Here is a 10,527-nt window from a genome sequence, read left to right as displayed (position 1 = left end):
TCAAGTTGACATGCTGACCTTTACTGGACCTAATGAGTGCTTAACCCTGGGTATACAGGAAAGGAAAAAATCTGGAGGGCTGTGATTGTGGCTGTGACTCAGAAAGAAGTTTGCATTTGTACGAGTTAAGAGCTCTGGGAAACAGCTAGAGGCGCAAACAGGTTTTAATATATGGTCAAACAGTATGTAGTTATAGCTTCACATACCACCCACAGGACTGTTTGATAATTACCATATTCAAGATGAAACGTGACAGCAATTCACCTCAGATGGTCCTTGATAGTTGAAAACACCGATCACTTAGATCGGCTTGTCCAGCCATACAGGAGGACGCCTCTGGTTCAGCTGCTTTAATGACCTATGATCCACCCACTTTTCATGAAACCCCCGAACCAATAAGTTAAAACGTTTTAAAAGAGCATCAAGTAAAGGGACCTTATTTTGTGGCAACCACACTAAACATACATCTAGTCTACATTTGTTCTCTAATAAATTACACAATAATATCCATAATCCAAACCAGGTTGACCCATGAAATGGCTATAAAAGCGGCCTCTGTGCACCAGTAACTGTCTGGAGGCCTGTCCTGCTCCTTAGGTCATGATAAGGGGAGCAGAAAGAAGGCATGATGGGGGATATTGGCCTTTATGATAGGAACAGCTCTCAGGCCTAATGGCCTCCTGAGCGTCAGGACTTGTGCACTATTTCCATTGTAAGTCAGGCAGGCTGCATAGTTTGCGTGTGGCCTTTTGTCATGTGGGTCACACTAAAGGAGGGTCTGGGGTTTGGTAAAGGGACAAGGATGGAGCTCAAATGGGAAGTGGATCAAGTCTTTAGTAGGGGGAGAAGATGATGGGTGTGTGTGTGGCCCGCAGTGGCCCCGGGGCAGGCCGAAACAGTGCAGGGCCCAGGAAGGGGGTCTGGATGAAGGTGGTGGTGCCCACTGGGTGGCGCAGAGCCAGTGGGTTAGTTGCCAATGTGCACAGAGTTGGCTGGGTGAGGGGGCTGGGTAGGAAGCCAGTTGTCAAGCTCTTGGTCAGCTGCTTCTGCAAGGCCAGTTTGGTCTGGAGAGGACAGGAGGGGGGACGGTGAGAAGTGAGAGAAGAACACAGTGAGGGCAAACATGCTTCCCAAACTTGTGACCCTTGTTTGCACACATAGAGGAATGCATATTTTATACATTGCTCCATACTAAATACCATACACAACTGGATTCCTGATAGCTTGTTACAACACTCACAGACAGATATACATAACAGGTTAATACTAAGACTACAGTATGGACACACATTAGCTTATTTCAGTCAGGCTTTAGTAAATAACACCCATTTACTTTACAAAATGTTCTTTAAAAGCTACCCTTAATATTACTTAACATAGAAACATGGGGCTGGCTTTGTCCATCAGTTTGGTAAATACCACAATACCAATGAGCCTCAGCAGCCACTGCTATACAGCAGCAGATTCAAAATGCTTCGTTCTTGAATTTGTGAACAAAACCCAATGTCATAGTTACTGAATTAATCAAAAATGGACCATGAAATCAAACACTGAATTAATTTAAGCTGCAGATTGTATTATCAGTTTTCTCAACAGTGTAGTCTTTAGATTCTTCCTCTTGTTATTTGCACCTGTAACAGAATTGTAAGCTCTGTGAGTGATTGGATGTTTCTTAATAGAAGAACCGTGGGTGTCATTGTTACCTTCTCCCCTGAAATATTTATATCCACAGCCTTGTACCTTTGATTTTTTATTTAGGAACCACATATTTCATGGGAGAGTTCCATAGGTTCCATCAAAGTGTGTGAGTCACGTAACCTTAGAAATAGAATGAGAGTAGACGAGACATTGAACTGTTTAGCGTGGTCATTTGACTAGTTCAAGAGAAAATGGCAATTGTTGTTAGTTGTGGTGGTGACAACACACATCAGTGGGGCCTTGAAGTGTGTCACACTCACTAGTTTGAGAACACTGTTTTGGCCTATCATTTAATGAATAGAATTTCAGGACTTACCAATAGAAATTAAAGCAATTAAATCCAGCAATCCTCAATTCCTCTCTGGCAGCAAGGCAACAGACATAGTGACAGAAGACGCCTATCCATGCTTAGTACTACTCAAGTGCTTGTTTGTCACAAAACCTCACCTCAGTGAATCCGCAACTTCCCACAAGTCGGTATATACGACGGTTCATGCGGAAGTTAGCCAGCTACAACGGTAACAGTTCAGTGGTAATGGCACTGCAATTGCAACGGTACACTTAAAAATGTCTGTCACATTCTACTTTCATTCTATTTCTGTGCACGTAACATTCTCTATGGGAAAACATGTATGGGATTTTTTTCTTACAGAAAACAGGGGCCCCTGAAATAGCTATCTATTGACACTGAGTAAAATTAGTAGCACCTCATGTAAAAATAAATAAAAAAAATAGATCGGAACTACCCCTATATATAATACAATATAAACATGGTTTCTTTATTATCTCTGCTCAGTCCCCTGCTCCGTGGCCAGGCCTAAAGTTATAAATCTGAAGCTCTCCAATCCAACCCCAGACTTGACCTCTCCTGCCACTGACCTGCGAGGAGAGGGAGGTGAGATTGTACTGGCTGAACGCTTTCTTCATGGCAGACACAGCCACGCCTGCATAGCCACTCCATCTCACGTTCTGTAGGGTGTAGGAGGAGGAGGAGGAGGAGAAGAAGAGATGGGGAGGTGTGTATATGACAGGAGCACATAAGTGATTAATCTGGAGTGCTGATTCAGGTTGCTGTTGTCAGAGCTGGTCAGTTGGGGAGAGCAGGACTATTTTAGACCTGTCTCAGGGGTAGGGGACTCACTGAGTACAACAGTGTGCTTAACCTCTATGACAGTACAGGCACACAAGCATGCTGCCTCAACGAGACATAGAAGCCCCTGAGCTCAATGTAAGGAGATCTGTGAGTGTTTCTTAACTGTCTGTTGGGGCCAGGGTCAAATCAGTTAACTGTAACTGGAGATAAATTAAAACTGGTGTTTAAAAATGCATTAGTTTACAAGCTAGACTGAAACTATTCCAATGTTGGCACATGTGTACAGCTTGTTCGAGCATATCTGCTGTAGGAGAAAGGCAATTGTGTTTTGTTTGTCTTCCTTGAGTGTGTGTGCATGCAAATTTGCGTGACAGTGTTTTGTTTGTCTGTGTCTTTATGCTGAGACTTACCGCTAAGCTGGTGCTTGGCTGGCTCTTGCTGTGGGGGGTAAATTTGGGTTTGGGTGGTTTTCCAGCCAGCCTATCCTTGTGCCTTCTGCTATTCATGTGCTGCCGAGACCAGCAGAAATACAATCAACGAGCTAACAAGCATCTGTTGTACCACAGTGGAACAACTTCAAATGTTTTCTGCTGATTAATAATGGATACACATAGAGTATAACTGAAGTGCACAGAAATTACATCACATTACTTTCTATGGCTGCCATGCTATCTCCTTCTCGGGCTGCAGTACTAACAGGTTTATGTCCTTGTGGGATACAGGTTGTTTATTTAAGACCGGTGGAATGCATTTAAGGCTTTAAATCAGCCTGGGCGCTCACACATGCAAGCATATCCTGTATCTTTTCCACATTCCACTCTAGCACATAGGCAAAGTTTCCAAGACAATCCCTTCCCTCAGATGTAGTATTTAATGAACATCAAAAGGGGAGAAATGACATTCCCAACTGGGTTTGATGCCAACATAACCAGAAAATTAAATACAGAAGGCATTAGTAGCTTGCAATAATGAGTGCCAAATAAATTCCTGCTCACTGAAGAGCTTTGCAGTTAGTTATAGCATCCAATGTTATCTGCCTAATTTGGAAAAATAGCTGCTGCTTGAATGTACCCAGCACTTGTTAACCTGCTTTCAATGGCTTCATTCATGTGGCAGTAAATGAAAGTACATCAAGGTGATATTAAAAGTCTTTTTGATTATGTAAGGTATTTTAAATCCCATCATCCATATTTATCATTTTAATGAACATCATTTGTGATCTGTAATTGTAACATTGGAGGTCAGTCTGGTTTAAGTTCAAAGTGTAATATCTCTTCATGTGTAAAGTAATTGCTAACTATGTGCACGCAGTTCTGTTTTCTGATTAATTCTGTGGCTACATCATCTGTCTGTGGAGGAGAGGTAATTATATGCAACATTTCTCCACTGCCTGATGTGATTGGACTGGAGTGCTTTCCCCTGCAAAGTCAACAGTACTTCAATGCACTTTTGAACAAAATCCTATCAGGTTAGCAACACTCTCACTTAGTATGCCTTGACAAATCTGCACGACTTCTCATCTTTCATTTTTATACTGCGCGGGAAGGAGAGAATAGTCCCACAGTGATAGCTCTTGCTGTTTTGACCTCCTACTCGGATACTTTACAGCCAAAAAGTTCTGATATCTTCTGTGGTGCTAAAAGTTTAATAAGGTCATAAGTTTGGTATGTTGCCACTGCTTCACATACACATTTCTGTCCATTTCTTTATCAGATTATACCAGCTATCATCCATTCACTTATATCAACTCTTGTCTGAAAATTAACCAGTTTTTGTTTCACAATGGCCAATAAAATCCATAATGTAAGTAGTACATTAAATGGTTAACTAGACATAATATGCAACATAACCTAAATATTCAGGTTTCTTTTGACACTTACCTGGCTAAGCTGGGTCTCAGAGTTCACAAAAATCTCACACACTTCACACTGATAGTTCTTGCTTGGCACCCCGACACTGCCTTTGCTAGCCAGCCTCTTGCTCTTGCAGCCCGCACGAGCTGCCACCACCTTCCCCCTGCGCCGAGGCAGAACACTGTGACCTTCCTGCATCAGTTTGTGCTTTGTACCTGGTGGAGAGAGTAGAGAGATGGCAGGTTTGTTGTGGTTCACATTATATAATATTACAGCCATTTGTTTGATGCTCAGATGTTCGACCAACTAGTAACAAATGTAAAAGCTTTTTACCACTGTTATGTGCTTCCAGTTGGGAGATGGAGTTGACTGTGACTTTACAGACAGGACAATGGAGGTGAGCCTTGCTCTTCTTGGGGTCCTTGTCCTCATCTGTACGTGGCTCGTCTTTTATGCTGGACGTGTCTGCCTGGCTGCCTGACTCAGTGATGGGGCCCGCCGCCTCGATAGCCTCTGGGACCTCAGGGGCACTGGTGTCTGAGGCAGTCTCTGAGAGCTGTGAGGAAGGCGAAATCTGAGGAGGGGAAAGGGTGACCAACTCTACAGAGGAAACCTCGGATACTGGTGTTAGCATAACTGAGCTCCTGGGACTCTCCTCAAGCTTTGCCTCCAGGTTGGCTGGTTCTTGGTCAGACTGAAGACCTGCATAAAGAGGTTGAAAGGATAACATCAGCAAACTGTGGTTCATTTAAACCTGCGATAATTCAGTTTTTTGGCCACCTGGTGGCAGCGGAAACAAGCTGTGAATGCAACACTGACATTATCTTTTAAGTTGATATCGGGAATTGTTAGCAGCATAGGCGGAGTTTGACATTCGAGCCGGGGGGGGGGGTATATATATACATGAGTATATATATACATGAGTATATATACTCATGGTAGCAGCTGAGACCTGAACACAGCACAAGCACATATGGACAAAACAAACATGCTAAATAAACATATATGTTTATTTTTAAAGCAGATTTTAAATTACATTGTAACAATTTAACAATTTGCCCTTATGAAATCCAATCGCGGCACAGCTGTCTTGGAACACAATAGACAGACGGTGGTGGAATGCCCCGACACTTAAATTCAACTAAAATGTAACAGTGAGCAATCAGTGTTCTTGCTTAGGACAGCCATGTTTTTCTCAGAGATCATCTGTGTTACCTAGTGCGGCTAGTGCATCTGTGGAGTGAACATCAGGACTGCTAGCGGTTGCTGCTGATCCAGAGCTGCTCGAAGTTCCCTCCAAGTTCACAACGTTGTCTGTTTGTTTGTTTGTTGTCCTATCGTCATCATCGGTTATTGTTGTTTGTGTTGTATCCTTGTTAGATCCCGATGGCTGACTATTTGTGTCGTTTGGAGCTCGGCATTTTAAAAATCTCTTTATGTCCATATTTTCGTGTAACGACCAAATGACTACAACATTATTACATGCTAGCTGAGAACCGCTGGATTTACATTAGTCTAGGCTACTTGTCACTTGTCATATGACCCAGAGCCCTGAAAAAATATTTTTTTTACTAAAGCAGTATGAAATCAGACCTACCACCATTTAGTTGTTTTGTGTTATTTAAAATATTTATAAAATATATGGTCATGCCAGACGTAATTATTACACTCATTTTTGAAACAATGCAATTACCTGTTTCAGTGCTAATGTAAAAAGTTATGTAATGTATTACTTTTTGGTTCAGTAATTAGTGGTAATGTAATTACTTTTCCAAAATGTAATAATTAGTTGATTACATTTTTCAAGTAACTCGTTCAACACTGATTACAAGCTTTTTCTATTGCAGCTAATATTAACACCAACTGAGCATGATGTCTGAAAAAATCTCCTTGCATGCTTAATCAGCAAAACACTCTTTAGATTGACTGAACTTCTTAAGTGCAAATATAAAGTCAGCTGAATAATCTCCAAATAACCATTATTCTTTTCATACAGTATTGGAGCCAACAAATGGAGTGCTTTTCAAGTGCTAGCTTTGTGCCATTTTCTGATATAGTATCAGCCTTTTGTTTTAAACCATGTGGATTAGTTTTGGTTTGGGCAAGTAAATGCCATCAGTTCCCTCCCTCCCTCCCTCCCTCGCTCCCTCCCTCCCTTCTCCAGTCCATTTCCCTTACTATTCAAATATCAAGTGGACCCGGAGTCTCAGTCAATATAAACAAACCTATCGACTGCCAGGCCTGGGCCGATAAGTCACTGGAGTTCCATTACACATCTCCCCTTCACCCCATTGCCCTCCCGAGGGAGTCACACACTTCACCCCAGAGCACTGTGCGCTACGCTTGCTGAATATCTCCATTTCATTTAGTGCGCTTTATCCCCGCACACACTCACAACCCTCCTCTATGCAACTCTGCTCCATTGATTTTCCCTTTTACGTCTCAGAGTAAATTCATCATTGGAGATAAGGTTCTTCCTCTCATTCCCGCTTTAAAGAAAAAATAACCTATATAGGAGCAAGATTAGACAGTCCCCTCGCTGTAATAAGAGTGACCCCTGAGGGATTTGAGCTCCTCTGTTGGGGGTGGGGGAGCGGGGTATGATTCTGAGCTTATGTGAAAGACAGGGCCACCTGAGAAGTCTCTGGAGGGGAGTGATATTGATCAATGGATTTAGCTGGAACCTTTCAGAGGAAGACATGGAGGCTGGTGGGAGTCAAAGCCCTCAAAAATCCAAAGACCTCATTCGACAAAGAATCATTTTAGCTATCTCTGCTGTGTTCAAGATATCCTCTTTTTTTTTTTTAAAGCCCGAACTTCAACAGCTAGAAATACACCAGTAAATCTTGTACTGAAATTAGTACTGAAAGAATTAGTCCATTAATCAAGCAGTCAACAGAAAATGTTGATAATCATTTCAGTCATTTATCAAAGCTACAGTGCCAAACAGGCATTGATTGATGAATTGGCATGAATTGATTATTTGAAAAACAACCAACATATTAATTGATAATGGAAATAATTGTCAGTTGGAGCCCTGATGGAAAGCTGTGAAAAGAGTTGTGTTTTGGACAAACATCCAGTGGATCTGATAAAAAGTTTGATAAATACCAAGACTGTTCCACCATCTTCCCTAAAAAAAGGCTTGTCTGTCCACTTGTTAGTTGTCCCACTTGCTCTCTGACCATCTAGATGATGAGAGAAACTTTGGCAACATTGGCAAACTGTCAGACCAAAGGCCAGCATATTGACAGTGCCAACAGGGCCTCTGTGGGTAGAACTACACAGCAGCAAATTATGGATATTTGGATCAATGTTATGCAGGCAATCATCAGTGTTCTTTAAGATGAAAAGAATTAAATCCATGTTTTAACAGTTCAATTAAATCTGACAGACTTTTAGAGTGTAAACACATCTGAAGAGATCTCAATTCAGCAGATTGATCCGTTGAGAACTTTAACCACAGCCAAACAGCAAATGAATATGAATGTCGGACTCATTATGCACACGCACGCATACACATACAGACACCGGGCACTCGGTTTAGCAGGCGAGCGCTGATCCAAGGCAGCCTCAGAACATAAACAACTTCCCGGGGGGAAAATCCTCTCTTTAAATCATCATTACTGCAGTGACAGACAGAGTCCCTGTAAAGACGGTTTCAACAGCGGAGTCAATCAAAGCAGAGGGTGATTGATGCTTGTCACGATTGATGCAGTCCCTCTGTCTCTGGGCACCAGCATGCTGCTCTCTCACTTGATCACTTGCTATGTGCTCACTCCTTCCTTTATTGGTTCGGCACATTGTTAATAAGGATCGATTAGTCCCTTCGTGGGATTAAAAACGTTGTCCCTGCTCTTGCATGTCTCCCTCCTGTATGTATGAATTGTTGTGGTACCCTATATGACAAAATATCTATAGAAAGTAAGAGATGCTGAAAAGTTTTGCTGTAACGAGATATAATTTAGATTTGTGTGACAGTGTGGCAACATGGGACATTTGTTGGTAGTTTAAAGTAGTTAAACTGACAACATATAAGCCGTCCCCATTGGTGTTGAAGTTGCATTGGTACTTACATTGGCAGTTCAAGGTCCTGCGTTTGTGTCTGGCCCATGGTATTTCTCTTAACTATTTTGTGACAAGGTCTAAATCTTAATTACCTGGTCCATTCCACTGTTTGTGATACATCATTTGTTTTATGTGTATCGTAGAAAAAGTGCACTTTGAAGAACATCCAGAAACTCGCAGTCAAAAGGTGGTATATGAATGGTAGCCTTCTGTGTCTATGTGCATTAGTAGATATTTTAATGGTGCTGAAGAGGCTAACCTTGTTGCTCTACAGTCTGTTTATTCTGAACCAGACAGCTCAGAGGAACAGCCGACAGGTGTGTTATTGGTTGATGATGGCAGACAATGTGGGCATTACCCTCAGACAGCTCCCCACCAGCCTTCAGTTTCATGGCAGACATTACTCATTTCATAGAGTGTTAATTTGGAGCGCTATTCCATTACAGGTTGGCATTGTGGTGCATGACACCACTGGCTCGCACTGCTGCATTTCAATTTCACATTAGGCCAATCACACAATTGGGCTTATTAAAGAGTGTTCCTCCTCACAAAATTGCCTTGGAACTGTAAAATTATTCACAGCATAAAAACTATGACTTATCTACTTTCTTTCTCCTCTGACCTCCCTTTCCATCCATGTTTTCTCTCTCTCTCTCTCTCTCTCTCTCTCTCTCTCTCTCTCTCACACATTCATTTCATCTTATCTTTCATTTTCCACTTACCATCTTGTTTCGTCTCCACTGCTGCTTCCCTCTTTCAGAGCTCCCCTTTGCAACAGTGGAATATTAAAATGAGATTTGATGAGAGTGTTATCAGGCTCCCAGTCTTTTGTCCACTTTCTCCTTTCTGAAGGAGACTCTTAGTGCTCAAGGCAAAAAGTGTGCGTGTGTGTGTGTGTGTGTGTGTGTGTGTGTGTGTGTGTGTGTGTGTGTGTGTGCATGTGCGTGTGCGTGTGTGTCCACATGCACATAAGCATGTCTGTAAGGGGTTGGGGGTAAAGTACAAACTGTCTCCCTCTCCTCCCACCACCTTTATATCTCTTCTCTGATATTCCATCTGGCATCCAAGCGCATTTTGAAATTGTGCTCAGATAGTGATCTTCTGCCGGGGCAAGGGAAGTGAAGGGGAGGATAGAGTTGGAAAGTAGAAGCGAGGGAGGGAAAACTGCTTTCCACTGCCATCACTTTGGATGGATAAATGAAAAGTGTGGACCTAGACCAGCGCAACATGAGAAGGTAATGTGCTCACTCTGTAGTCAAAATGCCATCAAAGCAATTTGTGCTCTCCATGCCAAAAGTCAACATTTGTATTCTGCTGACAGAAAACCAATGCACTCCTCTTTCTTTATCAAAAGTTAAAATGTCTATATTTACACCACCAATGTGAAACCATTTGAACGGTTTGTAAAAGAAGATGAGTGCCTTGATTTGTTTCAAATTTATTTTGACAGCCCCGCAAATGAAAACTCTTACCACTATTTTTCTCCCTCTTCACTTTGTGTCGTTGTTTTCATGCTGCACAAATACACCAATTCTGCTTCTACAACTAGCCTCTCTATCTAACTGAGAGCAAGTGGAAATTAAGAGGCAAGGGGGGTAAAAACGACCCCATTGAGCTTTGATCGATCTCTGCAAGCCCCTTTATTTACACAACATCTCACAATCCCACAGCTTCGGAATCCACAATCTATCAAGGCACAGGGGCCGAGGGGCCAGGTCAAAGAGGTTTTAGGGAGTACAGTGTGGGTTGAAATTGCTAAAGTTTGATTGCACAGAAATACAGAGGGGATAGGAGGGTGAGAGGGTGAACCATGAG

At 42.2% G+C, this 10,527-nt stretch overlaps 1 protein-coding gene across 5 annotated transcripts in view; it reads right to left on the bottom strand.

The window, feature by feature from the left end:
• The window catches only part of znf385c (zinc finger protein 385C), a 137,862-nt gene continuing 127,335 nt past the window's right edge, over positions 1-10,527 (bottom strand). For all 5 annotated transcript variants that reach the window (XM_039825107.1, XM_039825108.1, XM_039825106.1 and 2 more), the window contains 5 exons: positions 4,978-5,346; positions 4,672-4,859; positions 3,202-3,300; positions 2,578-2,667; positions 1-1,064 (listed from right to left, as the gene is read on the bottom strand). In XM_039825107.1, coding sequence (XP_039681041.1) covers positions 834-1,064; positions 2,578-2,667; positions 3,202-3,300; positions 4,672-4,859; positions 4,978-5,346 — 977 coding nt within the window. In that variant the 3' untranslated portion in view covers positions 1-833. The remainder of the gene's footprint in view (positions 1,065-2,577; positions 2,668-3,201; positions 3,301-4,671; positions 4,860-4,977; positions 5,347-10,527) is intronic.

Source organism: Perca fluviatilis, chromosome 15, assembly GCF_010015445.1.
Source record: "Perca fluviatilis chromosome 15, GENO_Pfluv_1.0, whole genome shotgun sequence".
Lineage (NCBI taxonomy): Eukaryota > Metazoa > Chordata > Actinopteri > Perciformes > Percidae > Perca > Perca fluviatilis.
The sequence above is the reverse complement of the archived record's forward strand: the minus strand, read 5'-3'. Positions and strand labels throughout refer to the sequence as shown.